The sequence below is a fragment of the Mchenga conophoros genome, linkage group LG15 (genome assembly GCF_057382185.1).
Source record: "Mchenga conophoros isolate Kocher_MC1m ecotype Shallow Benthic linkage group LG15, M_conophoros_male_GT1.1, whole genome shotgun sequence".
Classification (NCBI taxonomy): domain Eukaryota; kingdom Metazoa; phylum Chordata; class Actinopteri; order Cichliformes; family Cichlidae; genus Mchenga; species Mchenga conophoros.
In genome coordinates this window covers 13224260-13250073 of record NC_140540.1, presented here as the reverse complement: position 1 = coordinate 13250073, position 25814 = coordinate 13224260, and the positions used below count along the sequence as shown (strand labels likewise).

Here is a 25814-nt window from a genome sequence, read left to right as displayed (position 1 = left end):
TGCATAATGACATCACATCCTGTTTAATTTGTTCATTTGTAAACAAGAAGCTTAAGATAAGCAGGAAATGGTAGCGGGAAAGGAGGGGAGGGACATTCCTGCTGTTGCAGTTGTCCCTGCATCTCAGAATATCCACTCAACAACACCTAATAATCTCTTACTAGCCCCTCCAGACCAAAATATATTGACCTCTTAACGTTGTCCACAAGAAACATAAATTTAATGTAGTGTTCCTGGCTTATGGACAGGCACGCCCAGTATTGGGGAGTGGGATATGACTTATTTCCTTTGAATAATCACACGGCTGAATAACACCCACGACTTCACACAGGATACATAGTTTAACTGGACCTACTTTTTTGGTCCGTCATTATTAGCATATTAGCATTGCTTTAGACAAATTTAGCTTTTTTATTGTTTCTTTTATTGTTGTAATTTTAATGTTTGTCTGGAACAGGTCTCTCTTGTAAATGAGACATTATACATTTGCATAGAAGAAAACTAAGATACTCAAAGTATATTTGGTCTGTTATTAATGTTTTTTGTTAATAGTATCAAAGTAAAATGCATATAAGCAAGCATTACTTTAACTATTAAGTACTGTTTTGACCATTAATCCCAGATTTTAATTATTAGTTTACTGACTTCAGTTATTTTAGTCTACTTTTCTGGGTTTGAGAAGCTGCCCAACACTTCAGCCATCGAAGTAGAATTAAAAGCTTTAAAAGCTCGAACGTGTCATTGTCTCTTCAGGTTTTAAAGTGCAAGGTGTGGTGTTCAGTTGCAAGGGCTTAGCACAGTGTCTGTGTGTTTTCCTGGTTGGAATAATGGCAGCCAGTTAAGTGACTCACATCAGTCCTGTTTGTGTGGTCATTGCTACAGTAGGTCACAGATAAGGGTTAAAACAATTGCTTGGGTTGTTTGATGTATGCTAGTAGTTTCTGCACATTCCAGTGTTCACTCAAATGTATTTTTCAGAAGATTAAGGTCATTAGAGTTGTGTTTTTAGTTGGTTTCTTATCAAAGGTCAGTGTTTACCACCATATGCGACTGCCGTAGCACCACGTGCAGTTTTGTTTTTCCTGGAAAATCTCAGAGCAGTAAAAAAGAAAAATGTGGAAGTAAGAAAGTGTGTGTGCTGGTTGGAGCTGCTTTATCAATCCCAGGAAGCCTCGCTACCAGGAGGCAGGAACAACAGTCACTGGCTTCCAGAAAAGGGACTTTCCTCCATCCTTCTCTGTTAGGATGCAGAACAATAACCAAATGACTTACGCACACACCATGACCACTGGCTTGGATATTTGTTGTGTGTGCTCATACAGACCTGTTCGCAGCAGGTTGCACTTCAAGCTCTAAACCATGAAATATATTTTCTTGACCTTTTTTTTAAGTAGTTTTACCTTTTTTGTGCCCTGACCTTGACCTCGAGCATCCCATAAACTGCACCGTTGAAAGTAACTCCAAGGAGTAAAGAACAACAAGGGGGCAGAACACGAGGCTCCAGAGTGCTGCTGTATGCGACGTGACCCACTTGTTGGTGTGTTTTTTGGGGTTAGATGAGGCAGCTCATCCTTGGGCTGCCCTCTTTTCTTTTCTTCCCTCTCTCCCTGAGCATCGGATCATGTCGCCCACCCACACTCCCGATTGTTATTTCACATTGCCCAGTCACCTCATCACCATTGCTTCTGTTCGGTCTCTAGGCATGTTGTCACAGTTTCACTGACGGCACCGCTCGCTTTTTTCCAATTTCTGTCACATGTGTCGCCTGCAGCGCTGGCAGCTCTCCAGTTCTTGCGGCGATTCCACACCGCAAAGTGAGAGAGGGGGCAGAGCGAGGGCCCGGCTGGAAAGAGGGAGAGCGACCAGTCTTGCAGCAGTAATTGGTCAGGAAGTGGGCTGCTTGGATCTACGAGCTCTTCTCTCCCAGTCTCCCCCCCACTCCCTCCCGACTCCCTCCCCTCCCAGTGGGCAGTCAGTTCCGTTGCGTTTTGCTTCCATCTGTCCCCCCCCCTCCACACCCGCCCTCGCTCTCCCTCTTCACACTCGGTGTCTATCTTTCTCCCTGAACTGACCTCATACTGTAGAAGTGTGGACCACGGACTGGGCCGCCTTGACGCGAAGCCTTACCTACCTCGTGTCAGCGTTTCTAAGAAGGTGTGAAACTTTCTAAATGGATCTAACCTGTGAAAGGATACTGGGATACCAGCAGCTCAGGAAAGGCTAATCGTAGAAATGGTCTGTCTGAGGTGAGTGACAGGTTATCATAGCCTCTTTGTGGATCAGTAAACTGACAAGGCATAGAGTTTGGCCTCTGGTTTTGGCTGCGTGAACTGCTTTGATAATTACTGTAAATAAGGCTATGCCTCAGTGTGTCTGCTCTCAGACATTACAGAACACCACGTTTTGTGTCGTTTCCTCCTTTTTAAAAGCCCAGGTCTTTATTTAATCATAATTGCAGACGTTACTCCTCCAAACCCAGTCTGGCCGGCAATTATACATCCCAAAGTTTCAATTTAGCATGACTCTAATAGCACGTTTTGCCAACTTGTCTAATTAGACTGCATGGCAGCCCGCTGTAGTTAGTTTCTGTTTCAGCTTGAGGGATGCTGACCATTATTTTTGTGTTTTTTAAATCTGCGATCCTGAATTTGCTGTATTATTCTCCCCTATCTTCTAAATGCCAATAGATCCAATTATAATAGATTTGTCATCATTTTCACAGCAGTTTGATTAGAAATGAGTTTTTAAAAAGATGTGGACACAGTGAGTGTTTGACAGTCAGCTTTAAATACAACATAAATCACATTTTACAGCTTGTAAGTGAAACATTGTTACTTTATATTGCGATGCAATAACACAGACACGCCACAGTGTTTGGTGTATGTGGGTGTGCGTGTGTATCTGAGCATATACTCGTGTGTTCTCCTTTGTGGTTTGTCCTCATTTGAGGTGCCCTAACTGGAGCACCCAGCTTCTGATGGGCACAGATTTAGACTTATATTTTTGCTTTCCCCCAGAAGAAAGTGAACTGACCCAATAAAGTTACAGTTAAAATCTCTGGCATGTGTAGCATGACTTTAAATATTGTTTAAATCTGTTTAGCAGTAGAGTACCTCTAGGATCATTTTTGATAGTTCAACAATAATACATTAACTTCTATTTAAATTTGTATATGTGGATCGCTTGTATATATGTGTATATTATTAGGCTTGTGTCATGCATTTCCCTAATGTGAGAAAAATCCCCCTGTCTGGTCTCCTTTCCTGAGGCAGGACCCCCAGGTCCTGCATTTTAATCTGAGGCCAAACACCGCTTCCTCCTGATATCCGCCACACATGCTCTCATACTAGCTTAACGCACAATAACTCTGTGTATATACATGTAACACACACGCACTGTGGCCCTGCACATTACTCTCTCTTCTGTTTCAGAGCTTTATACTTTGTCACATTTTTAAGTATAATTTTCCTGTGAAAGATCGCTCAACAAATCTTGCTTCTTTTCATTTATCTGCCTTTTCTTGATGAAAATCCAAACATACTGAAAATCCCTCCTATCATAAATACTTTTCCAGAGTTTTGCTCAAGCCCCTGGTGCCACCCAGCTCTATCATTAGCTGCGGCTGTTGCTGTTGACGTTGTTGTTCTTGACGTAAATGCTTGAGTTATTTCTGTGTCGCTGTTGTTGTTGTTTTGTCTGCTGGAATGGCGAAGACACTCCTTTGCTTTCCTGGACGCTCCTTCTCTGGCCAACTTTGAGGGATTCCTACTCTTATATAAGCTGTATCTGCTGCTTAAGTCAGATTTCTGGCTGGGATGAGGCAGAAATTCCTGAACTTGTTCTGGCACCGAGAATGGACTGCTGCAGCCTGAGGGAATACCATCCGAGAATCAGAAAGACTTATAAATCAGGAAGTGGGGGGAAAATCACCGCATCACTTTAGATAATCGGGATCGCAGATTCTGCTTTCCTGTTTCACAAAATTAGTCCTAACACAACAAATGCTAGAATTTCCATACATCTGTTCATGATTTATAGACCGTGTTGATGCGTGAGACAGGCAGGCAGTAACAGGACAACAACTTCTCACATCACAGGTGGTGTGTTAAGAACAGTCAGTCTGTGTCACTTCAAAATACTTAACTGGGATGCATGTGGGTCAGTTGTTGCAAAATCATGCAGTTCAGCTAAGCTTGGTTCAAATTGTCACAACTTTATTTTGTATACCTTTCAATTATAGTTCACATGTGTGAGAACGTTCAGTAATTTTCAGTAACGTTCAGTAATCTCTTCCCCATGTTGATGTTGCAGGGGACAACATCAAGCCTTCTATCTGCTTTTAGTCCACTTGTATGTAATATTGACCGTGTAGGTAGCATGCAGGCAAACAGTCCAGGTCGATACCAAAAGAGTTACTGCATTTGCCAGAAAAGCAGCAACAGAAAACTGGCAACACACATGGATCAGATGGCTGTAGCTGTGTACAAGCTGCTGAATGTTGACTGAGATGAATCTGATATCCCTGTGTCAGTGGTGTTCCTGCATCATCATCATCATCATCAACCTGCAACATCATAATGTTGGTCCAGGATCAACATTGCAGCTGACCAATCATCTTGTTGTGATGTCATAGCTTTGCAATGCGGGGAAACGAGAAACAAAAGCTCTTGTTTATATAAAACGCTGTTCAAGGACAAATACTCTGCATTTTGAGTGTTTTTCTTTTTTATGTGATTTGTGCAACTTCATAAATATATTCTCAAGTTAGGTTTGCTTTAACCTAAATTTAGTTTGGCTCACTGGTGGTAGTTTTTAATATCATTAGCCAGCTTCTTGGCTAATGCTAATATGATTGTTGCAATGGTGATCCTGGACCAACATCACTTTGATGCTGTAGGAACAGGAACAACACCGACACCGGCGATATCATGCGTTGACTGTTAAGTTCAACTGTAATGTAACCACTTTGAGTTCCTGTTTGTTGTTTCTTAACGTTAAGCATACACTAGTGTGGAGGAGCTGGCACTGTAGGTGGATTTGGCTTGTTATCTTGATTTAAGGCGGGTTCTGCTGTTTCTGGTGTCTTTGCTGAGCTAAACTAATCATCTGCTGGGTGCAGCTTTATTTTTCATGATTATATTGGAAGGGATCTTATTGTTACTGAGCTACATTAGATTTCCAAGATTGCCCCCTTAAGGTCTGTTAAAACAGAATTTCCCAATATAGTATTTGTTGCCTACATATCTACTCCTTGATAGATACTGACGCTTCTTGGAGCCATTACTTTAACTTCCCTGTGAACATTAAATTATCCTCGCTACTGATTGCTTAGGTCCACTTCCAACAAGTTTTTGCTTCACAACTCTATGCTTATTGGACCTATTGAACAGCTGCTATTACATGGAGAGGTTAAACAAGATTTGAATCAATATAAACATTAACATAACATCTGGAACAACTTAAAACAGCGAACAAAGGCATCAGATGTTTTGCAAATGCCTCCAAATTACCTTTGTTTACATTCATGTGACAAAGCCCCCGAACAGCAAAGGGAAGTCAGGAGAGCTCAACCAACTTTTGGACACACGTTGCCCATTTCCTTTATTTCCAGCTGTGAGTAAACATTTTTCAATCCATGGAAATGATGTTTCCCTTACTTTGACCACATGGTTTGTTATTCGAACTGTGATGACAAAGGTCTCCTATGAAGACTTGTTTTAAGTGATAGTGATGCTGCTTCTGTTGGATATTAATTTCGAAGATATGTTGGATACAAAATAGATGATGAGAGACAGAAGATTTTTTTTTTTCATCCTTTCGGGTGAAAAGGGACAACGCTGTCTTTTTAAAGGGTTAATGAATAGCTCTGGCGGCAAGAACAAAGGCTTTAAGTGTTTATGACAGAGTCTGTGAGTGGAAGAAAAGACTGTGTATATGTGTCTGCTGATGATCCATCTCAGTAATGACAAAGACAGACAGGGTCACACAGGGAGGGGGAAACTGTATATGAATGACCTCTCCACCCACTAACTCCTGTCATTAATCACGGTCGTTCCCGTCCTCTGAATCTGTTTCCCGCTGTATTCTCACTTTACATTTCCTCGTTACCACAGAAACATTCCCCCCCCCCCCCCTCCCCGACTTTAAAATGTGAACAGCTGAGAAAATGAAGAAGCTGTCAGGCTATCAGAGTTGGAGATTGGACCTGGTTTCACACACATGCAAGCACAAATTCAGTCACCCACTGCCCACTGAAATAACAGCCATCAAATTAGTTGTCCGCCTCTCTCCGCCTGCAGTCCTTCCTCCTCCCTCCAGGACATGCAAAAGAGGTTTTGGAATTTTTGCTTTTTTTAAATTTCTGATTACACACTCACACAGTAAAACATTTTCAAGTGCCTCCGGTCTTTTAAGTCATGAGTTTACAGTGCTGTTATGATTTTGTGTGTGTGTGTGTGTGTGTGTGTGGCAGTAAAAGCTGATAAGAGTGTGTACGAACCTTGTGCCCTCCTCCAGTGTTTGCACTGCCCAAGTGTTATGAGGAATGGAACGGTTTATTGACAATAAGCATTTTCTTCCCTCGTTTCCTCCCCCTTTCTTGCTCTCTCACTGTCTTTCCACATGCCGCTCAACCATGGAGATGGATACCTCGAGGTTGCCATAGTGACCACTACAGCACAATGGCTCGAATTATCTTGGCAACCCCAAAAACTTTAATACTTACATCTCCTCTTAAAAGCGATGTCTACATTCCAGTGATAATCACACTTATTATAAAAGTTATACTGTTATTTTTTTAGTTAACATTACGCAAGGGAGGAGCATAAAGGGGGGCATCAGATAAGGAACAATGCGGCTGTAGGTTTCTGTCATCAGCAAGTCGTGCTTAGCTGAACTGAGGAGTTTCGAAGTTCCTGCTGCATGTTTGCCAAGCTGGAAGTGCTCGTCATGGACTGTGTGTGTGAGGGGTGAAAGGTAGCAGAGAGGGGGAGTGGCAGGTGGATAGTTTTGGATTTAGAGTGGAGCTTCAGGGGCTTCGTGGGTCAACGATCCCTCAAGTCATTAGAGAGAGGGGTCGTGCTTCTTTAGGTCTGGCCCTTGTGTGTTTGTGTTTGCGTGTGAGAATGAGAAGCAGAGAGAGAGAAAAGTCCAAGGGGGTCTCTATTCTAGTATTTGTGACGAGATGAGGTTGGCCGTTAGCAGGACCCCATACTGCTTGGACCAGTCCTTATCATTTAAGAGGGACAACAAATAGGCAACATATTTGCTTTAGTGTGTGAAACTGATGGTTCATTGTCTCACGTGTGCCATCCTGATGGGACACACGGCATGTCCTGATCTAAGTGTTGTGACATCCACAAGGGTTGCATGATGAATCTGTGGGATCCTAAGGAGGCAAGAAAAAGGACTAAATTCTGCTTTTAAAAAGTTGTTTGTTATGCAAAGCCTTTATTAAATTTAAGATTAAAGATCTTTTAAAAGTAGATGATGGGGAAAACAAATCAGTTCCCATAAGACATTAAATCTGCTGGTCACAACCTCTAACACAAATGTGTATGGAAACATTCTTACACAGAGCAAAAAAACCAAAGTTTGTAAATTATTGTCAGACTTACGAAATGTGTGCAGCAGCCTGTTTAGCTCTTCTTAACATGCCTATGTTAACAAATCAGAATCATTCCAAACGAACAGGCTTTGCAGTCTGTGTACAATACATACTATCTGAATACTGCTGAACCCAATTTCCTTACCTACATAAGAAAACATGTTCCCGTTCAGACGAGGTGGAGAAAGTGGTCACAATGTTGCAGGAGAGAAAGCTACAAAAATGTAAGGCAGGAAAACGGGAGAAAAAGCTAACCAAACAAACTGAAACTATTGTGTCCATGTGGAAAACAGCTTGAAGCCCTGACAGAAACGGCAAAGCAGTTCACAGTCGTGCACCAACTGTGCGCTGGATGGAGCAGGCTGTTGGAGATTAACCAATTGGATGTGTACAAGGATATCGACAGAGCCATAAGTAAGGAGATCAACCGATTCTCAGTTTGCAGCCGACTCTGACTTGGTGGTGTGCCTAAACTAACACTATGTTCCTTTTAGATACGGCTGTGTATTAAGCCTCAACACTTGTCATCTAATGATTAATGAGGTTTTAATAGTCTGAAGCAGGATTTACTCTCAATTTTTCACGTGTGTTTCTTGGAGTGTCCCTCTAAATTAGATGAGAGAATGATAAATGTTTAAGTTCCTGGAAGGAAGGGGGTTATTTTCACTTCACAAAAACATTTGTGTATGTCCACAGAAACACAACTCCAGCTTTTATCCTTAACCAAATATTCCAGCATTTTGAAATAGATTTTTATTAAAAACATCCTTTTTCAGCCATTGTGTTAAAGCAACATTAAAAGGATATTCCAGCCATTAAAAATGACAATGCTATACAGTTGAGGAGACTTAATGTGAATGATTAAAATTAATGATATCATTTGCTTTAGCCCCTAATCATTACTCAGTCCAAAAAAAGTCTAAGATCCAAAAGATTTTTTTTTTTTTTAAGAAGACCCTCCCACCTACTAACTACTACACACCTGCAGTTTGATATGAAGGCTTTCTGTTATACCCAAAACATATTCATCCTAACGATCTTAAAGTTTTAGAAACTTTTTAGAAACTTTAGACTGCTTCACAGCCCGCAGACGACATGATAGAGTGGAAAAGTATAAAATCAAGTTTAACATGGCATCCACTGTCCACATCCTTCCTCTTCTGAGATTTTGTGTTCTCGTTCCCTCCAGCCTTTCTCTAATCTGGGCACAATGAGCCGTGCGGTGGACGAGGAGCTTTTGTCTGAGCCGGCTCGCAGCCTATTGATCAGTCGTAACCCCCTCCCCCCTCCTTGTAACGTGCGTATATGAGTGTGATCTGTGGAGCTGTGCACTAACAACAGCAGTTCAGCTGCCCGCTGAGCGTGATGGACACGCGCGCACACACACAAAAAGGGTGCCGCCTGGCCTACAATGCATTGCGGACCATGCTAAAAGTTTTATTTTGCAGTACAAGTGTAAAAGAACGGGGAGAAATAAAGTAGGGGAAAAGATAAAAGAAGGAAAAGGGGAGAGGAGGCACTTAATGTGGAACTCCCAGCTCCTTATAATTTGCTGCAGGAGAGAGAAAGCAAGGGAGAGGAGGAGTCAGGGGGAGGGGAATACCCAGCGGGGAGGGAGCAGGAGAGCAGAGGCCATTCACTCCGACACACACACACAGACTCTCTCATATGCAGGCACACACATGAACTCTTATAGACACACACATGAACAAAATAGATGCATTGCCACAGAATAGAGGGAGGGAGAGAGGCATTCAGAAGGGCAGGCAGAGATCCTCGGCCAGCTGAACTAGAAGAAAGAAAAGAAAGAACATCAGCCTGAGGAGTGTGTTCAGGAGAAAATCCAACCTCAGTGTTTGTACCTCTGTGTGTTTTAGTGGAGCGGACTGCATGTTGGATCCCTGGAAAAAGATTCACAATGACTGGGAAAAATTTGGAAAACTAGGAGATTAAAAAAAAAAATCCAGACTGTGCTGGGAATACTGTTGGAATAATCTGAATATGTGACTCTTGTTGGAAATCCTTCTTTCATTTCTGAACCCATTTGTCAACTCATTCACTTGCATTTTGTTAAAGGGAGCGCTAAATCAAAATGCCTACTGGTAAGCAGCAGCTCTTTTTTTATTATTCATGTCTAATCTATTCTAAGTCAACTTAAACACATTTCCCAAGAGTTTATCTATTTTATTATTTTATTTATGAAGTGATGGGACTGGATTTTGCATGGGATTTTCACATCTGCACATCTCTTGACGGGAATTAAAACCACGTTCTTGTTGAAGAATATCTGGGTTATGTTTCCATTTGGTGAAATGAAATCTGTGGTGAACATTTGTTTGGTCAGCAAACTCAAAAAGTATAACAGCAGCCCTTTTCAAGTGGCAACTGGTCAAACATCAGACAGCGAGATATGATTACAAGGTATGCTTACTGGCCTCTGAAGGCTTGCTTGTTTATGCTCTTGGGTCTTTTGCTGGGTGTGTGTAATATTTGTCCACAGCTGACAGCGCTGCGTGAAGTGTATTTGGAGCGTTGGTCTCTTGTCAGCGCTGTTCAGTTAACGCCGTCTTCTGCTTGTTGTCCTCACCTCTGGCTTTGAGTGAAGCATGTTTGTTTTCTCGCAGACGTGTTGAGTTAAACTTCTTGTGATGCTGAGGTGATGGTGCGCACACACACACACAGCCTTTGGTGTTCTTTTACAGTGGTTAGAAATTTTATTTACTTGTTGGCAATTACAAATAGAGATCTGCTGCTGCAGAACATTACAAAACTTTGTGTGTTTATTTACCAAAGTAGATTTTCACCGGTAGCTACATTCAAAGCATCAGTTCAAATCCACATGTAAACTACCTTTTAAATCATTTTCTACTTTGCTTGTATATCCTCATGTCTCTGAAAGCCAACACATGTCTCAGTGTCCTCTGACCCCGGGTGTAGGTTGGACTGAGTGTTGAGATGCCATTCTACAGCCTGTGACCCAAATTAGAGCCTTGAAGACAGCAGTTGGGGGTGAGGCTACAAATGGGCAAAAGGAAGAGGAGGGGGAATAATTACTGTTTAGAGCAAACTCTTTGGTTTAGAGGTGCAGGAGACAATGGACCCCTCCGTCGTCCTCCTTGCACCCTGCTTGTCCAGTCATCTGGTCAGACATCTGCCCCCATCCAATCATGAGCACTTGGCACAAGGCACTAGAGGCACACAGCGGCTGGACGGGTGGAGGTTCGGGGCAATTTAAACAAATGAGATCTCACGGTTCATGTAGAAAGAGATTGAGAACTGATGAATCTTTGCAGAAAGCAGGCTGAAATCCAGCTTGGTCAGAGAATGAGGCTAGTGTGTCACTCTCATAGGGAGTTGAAGGGCGTGTGCGGCAAAGGGTCGCGTGAGTGTCCCAGGAGTGGGTGCGACACTGAGTGTCTGAAAATAGGGATGGGTTGTTGGTGAATGCTTTTCCCACAGCTAAACACCGGTGCTGTCAACTAAAAGCACACTGCACATTCCTCAAGTCCGCAGTGTCGGTAACAGAGAGTCTCGGCTTTTAACTCGCATCTTGTAAACATGGAGATACAATGTGTTAATCTGTGTACATAATGTGTGTAAATGAACCTATGTGTGGTGGCTGTTTTAATCATTTAAAGGGTTTTATGTAATTACGTGAAAGAAGAAGGCATTTGTTTGTAATTATCCTGCCAGCTGTGTGTGTTGACTTTGACTTTAACCATTTTCGTGAGGCCATGAAACCCCAGGGGTCTGCCGAGTCACAGATCGAGTTCAAGCTTCAGGCTTTACCAGCGATAACGTGCAAAGTGATGTTTTAAATCTGGCTGGCGGATGTGCACAGAAACACATTGAAGAAAGAAGGCTTCATTTTCCTCCATCAATCCTCCAAAGTGTCTGCATTATAACACATGTCCTGGTCATTGTTGGTCCATTGGGAAGCTGTTCAGTGGAAACCCCACCCCATGTCTCAAATCCCATCTTTCGCCTCACTCTGTCTCTCCCACCTCTGCAATCCCCCACCCCTTTTCTTCCTCTGCTCTCTACATTTGTTTGACTGCAGTGTGAAATCCAGGCTGACACTTTAAGGTCCTTAGTGTCAGTTGAAATCAAGTCTACGTCTCTATCAGAAACAGAGGTTGACCTTAAGTGGACGCAGCGGAAGATCGGGAACCTCTCCATAGCCTGTAAAAAAGATGAAAGAATTTGGTAGATTGGTTTTAAAATGGAGATAAAATGTGTTGGTTAAAGTGCCACAAAAGGCAGGATTCAACATGGGAGCGAGAGTGGGAAATGGAAAAGAGAAAAAGCAGTGGAGTGGGTGTTTTTCGACCTTTGGCCTCTCTTCTCATCTTTTCTTCCTACTTTCATTCCTCTGGGATCTCTCCTCCTCATTTCTCACTCTGTTGCAGTCGCACAAGTCTGATTGCTTGACGACTTTACAAAGATGCTGCCAAAGTGAAGACCACTGGGCTGCTTTACTTCCATCTTGCCTTTTACATTCTCGTCACTCATCATAGCATATCCTGGATTTAGTTACGTTTTTAAAGTCCTTGGATACCAGAAAAATGCAACGTCAGCAACAGACTGCATGGCATTGAACTCATTTGCCATCTGGTAGGCTTGGTGAAGAATAAACAAGAACACACACGAACAAACAGCTTTGATTGAAGGCTTTTTGAGATGTGCAAAGTGTGTGGTCAAGTCATGTCTGGTGCGCTCACTCCTGTCTTCAAATTCTGGTTCTTTACAGGTAAATATTTTTCTGGTGAACTTGTACAGATTCATTTTAAACCCTCCCACAGCTCCAACAGTACGATGGTTGGAATATAGTCTTGGCTATACAAGAGGAAAGCTGCATTTATCGGAGTATAAGTGCTCTGAGCGTGAAAGGCAAGTGTTATGAACACATGCGCTCCAAAAGCAAATATGAGCCCCGGTGGTCTGCAGCCATGTGCTATATGCATGCTGGTCAATGTGTATTTTTACATAGTAAAGTATATACTTGCAGAAGCATGGTTTGAGCCTGTAGGAATGTAATGTGCAGCTCATATTTAAACACAGCGAACTTGGCCGACTTATTTTATGAGCTGCCAAACACATTCAAAGCTTCAATGCATAATAGAAGGAGGGAAGAGAAGAATGACAGGAAGGGAGAAAGAAAATGGCCGGAATTAGGAGAGGGGTAGGATAGTTGTGAGAATTTGGTGAAAATGACCTAAATTGGGGGGGAAAGGAGTGAGCAAACAAATGGAAGCAGGAATGATTCAGAGGGTTGGGAGGGGGATGCAGCCTGAGCTTATTGATATGCCCAGTCTCTCCATGCTGTCATGCTGCAAATGACCATGTTGATGCCTTTTTATCTGTGTTAATCTTTAACCTTTGAATCATACTCATAAAGCAGGTGGCTTGGAGCATTTTCTTGAGGGTTGTGAAGTGGCTGTCTTTGCTTGTAATGAGTTTTGGCTCAAGTTGGCTCTAAGGAAGGTGGTTTGATCGGGATACTTTTTGTCAGGAAAGAGGAAAGGGATGAATGCTACAAAGCTACTACAAACCTTAATTTGTTTTCAAAACCGTATTCTGTTTTTGGTGAATTTCTTTTTGACTTTTCAGAAGTTTAGTTCATTTTCTAAAGAAGTCCGTTTGTACTTTCTGCCTCTGCATTCCCATAAGGGTCTCATTTGTTGAAATATTGCTGCGGACTTGCATGCAGAAATAAATTTGTGAACATCTGTGTGTGTGCATAAACAGATCTTTGTGCACATGTGGCCTAATTCACAGCATACCTGCCTTTTTTTTTTTTTTTTTTTGTTTGGCACTTTGTTTCCCCTCCTACGTGAGTCCCCCTCTCACTCTGTAAGATTGCTTTAACTCACACCAAACCAAGCTAGCCATACCAAGTGGGTATTTTCCATATGTCCAGTTTTTTGTTTAAAAAAAAAAAATCCCCTCTTTCGTATTCACATGCCTGTGTTTTATTGCTGAGGGATCCTCCCTGGAAGTAGCATGGCGGCTTTGTTTCTGGAATCCCCAAACTGCTGCGCTCAGTTAACTACTCGTGTACAAACCCAGTGATTAGGGATACCACTTAACTTAAAATAAACAATGTGAATTGTTTTTCACTCCAGAATCTGAAGATGACATAATACTTTCAACTTGTTTACCCCTTGGAGGTTCACATGTCCTTTACAAAGCACTCACATAGCTGTTTGTGCCTGCTGAGCTACTTGTAAGGATCCTGAGGGCCATAAAGAGAGAAGGTTGCTAACAGCTGTTTACTGACCTCTCCAGAACAAAGAACACTTCAGGTGACCATAAAGTGTGTTACTGAAGTTGAGTGCCGCATGAGTCATTAAACCTAGCTGGACTGGTAGTGAGGCTTGTCTGGCTAACTTTGTAAATGGAGCAAAACTGGCGCTGTGGCGGGTTGTCATGAGCATGTGAATACACTCTGTGTTTTGATGTGTGCTAGTGGCAGTCTTGTGAATGTGATTGATTCCACAAATTTGGATTTTAAATGGTCTTAATGCACGTTAATGAGGAGAAGTGGTGTTGACTCCTTTATACTTTGGAGTAAAGTGTTTTTGACCACTTCAGTGCATTTTACAAAGTAGACAACAGGCAGTTATGCTATCCAGATTTACATCTTCCTCAGTATTGCTTGTTAAAAATAATTATTGAGACTGTTTAGTTAGTTATATGGTTGCTTGCCATAAAATATTTAACAGATATGTAAAAGTAGATTTTATGTTCTATGAAACAATGAGTTAGTGAAGTTTACCTGATCTTCAAGAGCAGAACCGATTAAGAAAGGCTCTTCTTTGTTTCGCTTCTGACTTCCAAGTTACTGACTTGGTTCCCTCTCCATTGTTGTCATTGTTTTGGTCTCACAGAGTCATACTTATCCATAACATAAGCTGCTTTTTGCATGCGCTGCTACACGCAGACATATTATGTCAAATTCAGTTCATTCTGTCCTGCAGAAACTGAAAAGAAACGGAGAGACTGAGATGGTCCATTTCCCAAGTTTCTGCAGGGTTGAGGTGGAGATTGACCATGAAAAACTATTTTCATGGTCAGTAATTTCTGATAAGTTTAATAGTTTATATGGGGCTCATTCACCACTAAATTGCATGTGAAGAAAAAAATGTAAATAAAATCCAGATGAACGGGATTGTTTTTAATCATTTTATAATACCACCATTGCATTCTTTAAACAGTAAAACACAAAATGCGACTCATTGTTTTTTACCACTGTTTCTTTTTACTGTGTCTGCACAGTTTTCGGTCTGCTTCCTTTTAGTTGTTGCTGTCTGCCTTACAGATGGGTGTGATGGTCAACATATTAAGAATAGCTGAATTGTAAAGCACCCCTCAGCTTCTTGTGCCAGGGTGCTTTACAAAGTTTAAATGAAAGCCAGAGATTGAAGCCAGGTTGCTCCGGCACTCACTGACTCTCTCTCCCTCTGCTCTGGCAGGAAACTTGGCCCTCACACACTAGCCTAATCCTCATATGCGCAGACATTTGACACACACACAGAGGAGACACAGTCCCAACCTGCATGCTTAGGACCATAATTAGAGATCATTTACAAGGATCAAGTTGAACATAATCTGGACAGGAGGTAACTAAAGACTGGCCATCATTGGTGTGTGTGTGTGTGTGTGTGTGTGTGTGTGTGTGTGTGTGTGTGTGTGTGTGTGTGTGTGTGTGTGTGTGTGTGTGTGTGTGTGTGTGTGTGAGCCATTTCACCCAGGAAACGGACAGGGTGTGCCCCAAACATGAAGCTGGGAGGTGGTAAGGAGGGGTTGGGCAAACACACGATGGGGCAATCTTCTCTGTGATGTTTGGGTTTCACTCCAAGCTTGGCTTCTCTGTATTTGCTCTCTTTGTATGTTTGCGCATGAGCGTGCGTCTGTGTGTATGGGTGTAGGTTGCACGTGTGCGCACACTGCCTGACCATATCTAGCTGCAATGGCTGGTGTAAGGACCATTAAGTTATGAGCTTAGTTAGTCTTATCTTTGGAGTGATAAACCTAATGCATTTTGTGTGAAACATGCACACACATTATAGATACACATACATTAGCAGCTGTGATAAGAAACGATGTATCACAGATTTGTCAAAGTGCAAAGAAAACTGTCTGTTACCTATTAATGGCGAGATGTGTTATACAACCCTTTGGCCATTGTGTATGGTAACTTGAAAGCAGGGCGCTGTTTATAAAAAAGCCAAGGCCCTTTGGTTTTTCTGTGAATTGTTTTTGCCCAGCAAATTCTTTTTCTACTATCTGATGTTTTCGTTAGGGGGGGGGGAGTCAGGTTTGGCACTGCAGAAATTTGCATGGACACACATGCACAGGGAATCTGTTCCAAACTTGTCTGAGGGAAGTGCAGTTTCATGCTCCTTCAGTTTTTGGGCGCTCCAGATCCTTCCTGTTTTTCTTGGCACACTAGCGGAGCAAAATTAAAAGTAGAGAAAGATATGATGGAGCTCATTAGATCTCATTGTTGGGTTTTTTTGAGAGGTGGATTTAGAAAACTGGCTTGACAGCGTGAGGAAACATATGGCTGATAATATCGCACGGCTTAAGTGATTTTTCTGACTTAAAGCTCTTGTTTGTATCTGTTAATAAAGGATCAGATAAACGTGTCACGGGAAAGGTGTGTCGCAAGCATTATGAGACATTATCAGCAGACCTTGCAGTCCCTACAGCTTCACAGGACTCTGTAAGCAAATGTGCTTATTCAGTTGCATTTCCAGGTAAATTCTGACGAACTTTCAGTCCCAGGAATTTTTTTTTTTTTTTCCTTTCAAGGAACTGAAAGATTCCTTCAGACCTGTATGGGGGGTAAGGTCTGTACACAATGTTGGACGTCTGAAACTTTCGGTGACAGATGATCACACTTCCCATTTGATGTGTGTTTGAAAATCTGAAAGGCAGAAACATTAATTTGCTCCCAATTAGAGATCATTATAAAGAGATGACGGATGATATATTTTGAAGCGGCTCATAGCTAGGCTATCTCTTTTATTTCCATCCATGCCCAATGTATTTCTTGCAGAGTGTGTGTTATCTAATTCTTGCTAAATGAAACTGACTTTTAGCTCTAAATTTTAGAGCTAAAAGTCCCCACAGAACTGGATGGCTTTCAGAAGTGCGTACAGACATTTATCTTGCAAATGGAAAATGTGTCCAAAAAATCTGAACCTTGATCCAGTAAAGTTACATACAGGTTCAGTATTGATGTTATAAAAGCTGCTCCAGTGTGATCTTCTTATCACGGGACCAGTCTGACTAGTGTGCAGCCACCAAAGGGGGAAAAAAAAGCTGTCGCTGTAACTAAAAGCGTCCGAGGTACCTGTGTGAAAGGTGAGAGAGCGGGTTTTTACCAGGATTCTTTGAGCTTGTTCTCAGGTTCACGTTTCATGTTTTTGAACCTGAACCTGTGATCTCTGAGCCTTTGAAGTAAGATGGGCTTAGGGTGAGTAGGTGCTACTGGCAGCAAGCGAGCTACGCTGTCCTGAACGGCGCTGGATATCATTGTTGCCACAACATGGCAGCTGCCGGTTCACTGGTGCTTCTAGCTTTGATGGTGTCAAACCCCCACAGAGCTGTTATAAGGCTCTTGCACGTTGTTCTTCCCTTTGCTTCATCACATTTGTTCTCGGTTGTTGCCATCAAAGCCTTTCTGTGAAGCAAGACCTTGGAAACTTGGAAGGCTTCTGTCTGATACGCTGCATTTGTGGTTTCACTTCAGCTGCCCTGACTGTGGGGCCTTGGGAGCTGGTAATCATATCTTTAACACAAACACAAGGTCTTGAGCCAGTTTGGCATGTGCTGGATGCCAAGTAGACTCCTGTAGGTACACACAAACTTGTCTGCCTTGGAAATAGGGGTTTCATTCATAACTGTAAGTGGCGTGCTTTCAGCATTACACTGGTAATCTTTTTGTATTCTTGCAAAAATGTCTACTCACACAAACATAAAATCCTCGTCTATGCAAATAAATAAGAATTCAAAGGGTTGTGTTTCCTGTGGTTGTGTATGTTTTCTCATCTGGAATTGGAATTACTGTCAGCTCCTTGTGAGTCAAAGCATTTCTTTGGATACAAGTGGGGGCAAATCTGTGAAGGTTGGTGATGGGTGGTCAGTTGGCCCGTGGTCAGTAGGAATGTAAGGAATCGGGATGCTAAACGGAGACTGTGAAGAGTATAAAAGTCGTAGTGTTAAGTGTTTAAAGAGGGCAGCACAGCCTTTCAACTGAGTGAATATAATCAGAATTTTAGTGTAGGTCAGCGATTGAGTTTTTTTCCCCATGAATATTAATTTAGACAGTTTTTTTGAACTTCTTCTGTATAGTGTCTATTATGTCCATCCTTGTGGCTTAAAGTTTCCGATTGAGATTCTTCTTTTAAAATCTTTGTCCGAAAAGAGGACGTTGTATGCTGGAAAGAAGTGAAGACCACAGAGTGTGCTATCTTGGTTTATGAAAATAAAATCTGATTATTTTGTGTGACTTATGCTGGGGCATGTTGTACGACCTGTTCAATGCTGTGGCTGTGTTACCATAGATTACTTAAGACGGATGATGATACACAAATGAGGACGTGCAGTTTTGAACTGTATTATTAAACACCAAGACAAAGTACAGTGGTTTATGTAATGTATGTCTAGCTTTTACATCTCTGGTTCTCTTCTGTCCAGGGTAAATAGAAAGTCACCCAAAATGTAATTTCGATCAGGCATTCAACCCATTTGCACCACAATCTTTGGCCAACTCACTGACAATGCAATGCCATAAAACTTAAACCATGGCATTTTCAGTATTTTTTTCTAACCAGACTCCATGGAGCCCTCAGCAGTCTTCCAAGTCAGGGGCTTGATTGTAATAAATGAGGAAGTGTGTGAGTGTGTGTACGATCTACTGTTGTTGTCCTTGTTGTATTTCACTCTTTTTTTTCTTTTTCTTTTGGGGGCATCATCATCATCATTATTATTATTATTATTATTATTATTAGTATTATTATGGCAAAGCCAATATCTAGGACATGAACACAGAGCAATATGAATGTAATCTTAGCACTGGTGAATTAATGAGAATCTCTTCCTTTGCTTGATTTTCCTTCCAGACGATTACAGCTACCTACCTGATGCATTGCCTCCTGTTCCTGAGGTCCCGGACACCGGGTCAGTCCTGAGCTCCGTTGACATCCCAGCTCGCTGCCTCCGCAACCCAGCCTTCCGCCACGCTTCTTCTCGCTACTGCTCCGCCCTCAGCATGGACTCCTCTCCCGACAGCGCCGAAAGGCCCATCAGCTACAGCTCCACATCCTCCTCTGCCTCCTCCAGGGACAGTCACTGCTCGTTGGGCAGCCGCACAACTCTTGTCGCTGCCCCGCACTGTAACCCCATGACCGCAGACCGGGACTCTGGGGCGATTCGGTTGGAGCTGGTCCCTGCGAGGCAACTGGAATGCAGAGAGGAAGATGACAGAAATGATGGAGCAACGGACACAGGGACAGGGCAAGGAAGATACAGCAGTGGACAGACTCCAACTGAAAATTCAGAGCCTGAGCTGAGCCCAGAAGGAGGGGAGCGGGCGAAACAGGGACCAAGAACATATGTGGACCGGGTGGTGCAGGAAATACTGGACACAGAGAGAACCTACGTACAGGACCTACGTAGCATTGTAGAGGTAAGGGACTAGAATTCCAAATAATATATAACTTGGCTACACAACATGACATGTGAAGGAAATTGGAAACAGAAGGATCCTGCACATGCACAGAAACTTCAAAGCTTCAGAGTATTAGCATATTTGGCAGAACATCAAACAAAGAGAGAGATGTGGAAAAAAGTTAGAAAGACTACAACTATTTTTTTTGGGGGGGGGGGGGTGGCAAGTTATTGGTGTGTCTTACTAAAATATATATCAATTATATATAAAATGATTATTATTAGATAGTTTTTACCGATTTCTCCCTTTTCAGACATGTTCAAGCTTACTGTTGCTCAAGGTGGCGAGGTAATTTATGTCTCTGGTCTCAAACCAAGGGATCCAGCCACCTTAATGGATTATAAAGGCGATCTCAGGGGTCCTGAAATGAATAAAGCCAAATAAAGGACAAATTTTATGTAGTTTTACTTAAAAAAACACATTTTTAAGATGTATTTTTGGCGTTGTTAGACTTATTTTTGATAGGAGAGTAGAGAGAGAATAACAGCAAAGCAGAGAATAGGGAATTGAGTGAAAGAAGTGCCTCCTGACACAGGCAATCATTAAATGGATGTCAGTCCAGTGACTGCCTGACCCTGATCTCTTCAGGAAGGCTTTAAATTGCCAGATAATACATATTTAATGCACGTGACGCATACTGCTTGGTGCCTTCTGGAAAACTTTAATGCAATAAGGTCACCAGCCAGAGTTTGGGCGAGTTACATGACACCAGCGCCTTTTGTGCTGCACACAGAGGCACACACATACTGTATGCACACACACTCGAGCTAATGCACTCGTTTGTGTGTGTGTCTGTGTGTTTGGCTGGCTTTGAACTGCAAGGATACACCTTGCCTGTAGTCAGTATCTAAGTGGCTTTGTTAAGGATTGGGTGTAGAGCTTTTTATCAAAGGTTGCTCTCTTTGGCCTCTCCTGCCTTTTGGTTTCTGTATTCAGCTCTATGTAAAACTAAAAAATTCACTGTGTTGAATGTATGTGGTGCATGTTGTATCCTGCAGCTTTATTATAAAGTGGTGGCTTGAAATCTTCATCCACTTTTTCCCCACATTGTCCGCCCTTGGCGAGCTGTCGATTCATAGGCCAAAGTGTCTGTGCATGTGTTTGTATGTCTAGGTTGTGTTATTTTGGCTTTGGAGTGCACAATGGATCCATCATCACACATATTTTTTTTTTTTTTTTTTTTTTGTGATATGTGTTTTTGGTGTTTCACTCCTGATATTCCACCCTCTCCGACTCCTCCTCCTCCTATCAGAGGTGAGGAAATGGGATAGAGGGTGAAAATAGGAAAAGGGATTTAGCTCCAAGATAACAGTATCCTAAGTAGGTTAAGAAAACACTGAACAGGGCTTAGAAGCTGCACTTAATAACCCTCTACTGCTTCTACTACTGCAGCCCGCCGATTGCCATCAGTGGATCAGACCACCCAGCACTCAACCACACTTGCATTTCAAGAAAGCTAATTTGTCACTAGCACTTTGGAAAAGACACATGCATTCAGCCTTACTTTACTTTTTTAATGACTGTTTCAATGAGTGCATCGGGGATGGATTGCACTGATTGTATATGTGTGAAAAGGGCTTTTAACATCACAGTTAACCTACAGTGAAGAGAAAAGCACAGCTAGCAGCCACCACAAGCACAGCAACAGCTCATCAGTATTCAGCACTGTCCTGCATCATTAGCCATCTTGCATTTCAATAATCCAATGCTGCTGTAGGAGGGTGTGACGGCCTTAACACAAATATTTACCCAGACTCCCCTGGGCTCAACTGTGTTTCATCTTTCTGCAACTTTGCAGGCTTCTTTTTTTTTTTTTTTCTTCTTTTTTTTTTTTTAAATGCTCCTTAAGTGTTGTTAAATTGGTGAATATGATGTTTGTTTGCATGAGCCTAAATCCTCATTAGCCAACAATGTCACGATCCGGGAACATCCCTTTTCTGTCGTTTGCCCTCATCAGTGTCTGGAGAAACGGTTTCCCACTGAAGGGCAGAAGGACAACTTAGTTTTTTTTTTTGCGTGTGATTGTGGAAAAGGAGTGTGTGCTTGAGGAGATTAATGGTTAACACAATAAAGTTATTAAGCTTGCACATGTGAAGCCTGATGCTTAGCAGGAAGTGAACCCTCAGGTGTGTGTCTGTGAACGCTTCCCGTTGTTGAGCCTGCAGAGGCTTTGGCTGAGTGTGATGAGTGAGCGGGTCAGGCCAGGTCAGATCTTTGACCCTGTGGCTAATAAACTATCAGTTTACACATTACTGCCAACATCAACAAAATCTTAACATGACCTCTTTATGTGACCTTAGACATAATCACCGCCTTCCCTTTTAAGCACGATTTCTTTCTGTATCTCAAATCCTTGCCCTAAAACGTTGCCCTAAAGCTCTTGCAAAAACTCGTACACTCTTTACATTCAGATCACTTTTTCCAGTTGTTTCTGTTTTTCTATGCCTTTGCCTAACCAAACACAGTTTAATGGATTGCAGCTCAGACTTGAGCTAGTTAAACTAATAATGAATAAATGCATAAAACAATACTTGGAACAGAAACTCTTGGCAACCGACTGCAAATTAGGCCGACGGGAGAGAACATTAAAAAAACAAAAAACCAACCTCTCCCTCCCTGTCTTTGGTCTCTTAAAAACACACAAGTATTGTCTGCACTGAAATGGCGAGTTGTGTTTGTGCATGTCGAAGGCAGCCTGGCGCTTTTCTCAGTGTTGTAAGATTTTCCCAGTTTCAGACAGTAATGTGGTTTAAAAGCACTTTTTCTATTTCTATGTGCTCGTAGCTTGAAGGGACAGTTCACCCCAAAAACAAGTTAATATATTTTTCCCCTTCAATTCAATCTATATTGTTTTAGCGGCCTTCTTTGAGATGTTGTTTGTAGAAATGTCTGCCATCTCCTGGATTTAATGGAGACGGATTAAACTGTTACTCAAAGCACCAAAGAAAATAAATAAAATGAAATGCGTGTCTTTTGCCCAACAGCCAAAGGAAACATGGAGCACCATTAAAGATTAAATCCTGTAACTCAGTCACAAGCAAGAGGCTCTTTTAGATTCATTTTGTGTTTTTCAAATACATTTTTTCTCGAATTTGGAGATGTCATTTCACTGTATACAAAAGAAGACACCTTGCCAAAGCTGGGCAGGTCAAAAGGAAAATGCATAAATTTGATTTGGGGTTGAACTGTCGCTTTTCTAGATGAAATCTTTTGTGTTTATTTGCACTGCACTTCTCAGTAACTGCAGCAGTGTTGTGTTGGTTTTTAGTTGCCTGCAGAACGGGCAAGATCAGTTGATCTATTTGTTCTGTTCTTTTGAAATGTATAAAAAGCAGTGAAAAGTCCCCGTGCAAAACACACAGCTCCATTCAATGCTGCTGCTCCCAGCTACCGGTCGCCGCTCACCTTTCTCTTTCTTTCTTCAGGCCAGATGGATATCTGGCAGTGCTGTTGTTTAATAGCAGTCATATGAGCACTCATCACTAATGTCACTGATGGAGGCGGTGATAAGCGCCACAGAGTTAAAGCTTCCTGAGGCGACTTTTTTTTTTTTTTTTTTTAATGTTTTAAAACTGTTCTTCCCAGCAACAGCCAGACAGTTTCAGGGCTACAAGCTGTTGACCTGCTTTATCCTCTTATCAAAGTGTTGACACGAATCAGCAACAGAGGAAATTGGCTTTTAGTTGAACATAGTACACCAGGGTTAAGTGTTTTTACTATATTACTGCAGTTTAAATCGTTTAAAAGTAAGTTTTCTGTTTTGTTTTCTTGTTTTTTGGATTATGGCATTAAAAAAACTGATTATGAAGAACCCCCAGTTTACCCATCACTCATTGGCTCATAACGGTGTGCCTTTATTCTGCAAAAGTAACATAGTTCATAAAATCTTTCCTAAACATATTTTTTGATAACCTAAGAATGATATTTAAAAACAAATCAGATTCGTTTCAGTCATGGATTTAATATTGGTTTTCCTAGCAGGTGTAGTTGTTCCCCAACAACCCTTTTTATTTATTTATTTTTTTGGAAAGGCTTCTTAAAATGATGAAACAAAACCTATAACTTATAAGATCCACTCTAAAGATAAAGATCAGAGAGTCTGAGTGTGTCTGGATGTTGTCAGTATGATTCTGTTTCCAGAGTCAGCCGTCCAGGGGAGGTTGAAAGCTTCCGGTGTCTGCAAGAGTTTATGTGGGTGGGCTGCTGTATGTGTGCCGAGGCTGGTCCCAATCAAGACGCCAACCTCCTAACAGACTGTTGCTTCTTTCTCTCTGCAGGACTACTTGGAGTGCATAAGTAACCAGTCTCGACTGGCCTTGAGCTCTGAGGACAAAAAGTCACTATTTGGCAACATCCAGGACATCTACCACTTTAACAGGTACAACACAGAGCGACAGACATAATCAGGAAAATATAATATAATGAATAAGACTGTGTGGCATAAAGCAAAGACACTCAGATTTCCTATATTTGTTGGTTTCTGAATTTTTGGAGATCAGAAACGGAGATCATGTGTCGCTAAATAATTTGGATATTAAATTATTGTGTTTCCTTATTTCACATAACACCCAGTCTTGGTTAAATGGCTCTAATTTCTTCTCATATCATCGGGAATCTTTACTAAAATGACTCATTAGCCAAATATTGCAAAAAAAAAAATCATTTTAAATTACATTAAAATATATTATTTCCTCACAGGTATAACCGTCTGTGTTATTTTAATGCATCCATTAGCAGCTCTGCTCATTTAAATTTTCGCTTCATGTTTGTACTTTTATGAGAGGTGTATATTACTTTATTAATTGTGTCTCTCATAATTCCCAGGATATGCTGGTGTAATTTCAACTATTCCTGAACATGTTTGACAGCATATTCAGGGGTTAAATACACAACACTCCAATTTTACATCCACAATAGATTTGTGACTTTAACTATTTGCTGCTACTGCAATAAACCATTTAAAATGTGAGTTGCCTGACTGAAATTCAGTTTCACTCTGTTACTGAGTTCTGAGTTACAGATCTGTTTGTGCCACAGATGTTATTCTAATATCGAGAATATTATAAAATATCTCTATTAAATCTACTCTTTTTGTTATGGCATCGCTATGGTCTTAATGGAAAATTACGTTTAATTGGTGCCTCTCCGAAGGGCTAATGAAATATCATAAGCATCATCGTGGTCTAAAAATGATAACCAGCTTCTCACTCAGCTGTAAGATCATCCATCAGCTGCAAAATGTTGCAGTATCTGTTGGGATAGAATGACATTAGACATTAAAATCAACCTGGATTTGCCGCAAAGCTTCTCTAAACGGCTTTGTCTCTCCACTCACCAGTCACTTTATTGGGTACACCTTGCTAGTACCTGGTTGAACCCCCTTCTGAACTGCCTTAATTTTGGTCCATGATGTCGTCACGCAGCTGTTGCACATTTGTCAGCTGCACGTCTATAATGTGACTCTCCCGTTTCACTACATCTTATAGAGCAAAGGTGCTCTACTGCACTGAGATGTGGCGACTGTGGACTGTATACAGTGAACTCATTGTCATGGTCATGAAACCAGCAGTACTTAGGTAGGCTGTGGTGGTTTTAAAACAAGAAGTCAAATAGGTTTAAGGGACCCCCTAAACTGTTACATCACTGTCCGTCTGAATTGTTGATACAAGACGGGATGGATCCAGGCTTTCATGCGGATTACATTATATTCTGACCCTACCATCCAACAATTTTCCGATCTTCCACTGTCTATTTGCATTTGTCCACATATGTAAATGAACCAAGCTGCTGCCATGTGATTGGCTCTTTTTATGACCTCTTTGCCTTAAAGACCAACTGAACAGGTGTACCTAATAAAGTGGATGGTGAGCATAATGTGCCAGCAGCCTCCCCAACACTGAAAATGGACTGTGCCACCTGTTGTTGTTCTATGAAAGGCATTGTTGCAGCAGCCAGGCCTCTAGTGTGTGTGCATTTGCGTGTGTGTGTGTGTGTGTGTGTGTGTGTGTGTGTGTAATCAGTCCCAGTCTGCATGCTTGTCACCTCTAGTACCGCTCCAGACTGTGTGTTTCAGTGTGTGAGTTTTGTATTCAGATGAGATGGCAGGTCCAGCATCAGTCATGGTGGTCTGGAGACACAAACATTCACTCCCACCTATTCATTTCTCAGCTGCCCCACACAGTCAAACTGGCCAGTAAACGGAAACATAAAAGCAGTTAAAAGAGGTCACAATGACCTCATGCTTTAGCCATGAAACAATAACTTCAGGAGTGGCTGTTTCTTTCGTTCTTTTTGTCCCTACACTGAATTTACAGCTGCACAACAGGAGCTGCTCCCTGTTTGAATTCATGGAAGTTCTGAATTTGTTCAGTGGCCTATCACCTCATTTTGAACACCGAGATTTTACTCGTGAAATTCAGCACAACTGTTGGAACAATGAACCACGGGAGAGTCATTTATATGTGTGTG

At 41.8% G+C, this 25814-nt stretch overlaps 1 protein-coding gene across 3 annotated transcripts in view; it reads left to right on the top strand.

Moving 5' to 3' along the window:
• LOC146557994 (pleckstrin homology domain-containing family G member 1) overlaps window positions 1-25814 on the top strand; it is a 60227-nt gene that overhangs the window by 17518 nt on the left and 16895 nt on the right. Inside the window, exons 1-3 of one of the 3 annotated variants that reach the window (XM_085247156.1) lie at window positions 2032-2246; window positions 18739-19304; window positions 23624-23724. In XM_085247156.1, the coding sequence (XP_085103282.1) occupies window positions 18888-19304; window positions 23624-23724 (518 nt within the window). In that variant the 5' untranslated portion in view covers window positions 2032-2246; window positions 18739-18887. Of the gene's footprint in view, window positions 1-2031; window positions 2247-9241; window positions 9709-18738; window positions 19305-23623; window positions 23725-25814 lie in introns of those variants that run through there. The other 2 variants (XM_085247155.1, XM_085247154.1) reach the window with 2 other exon arrangements.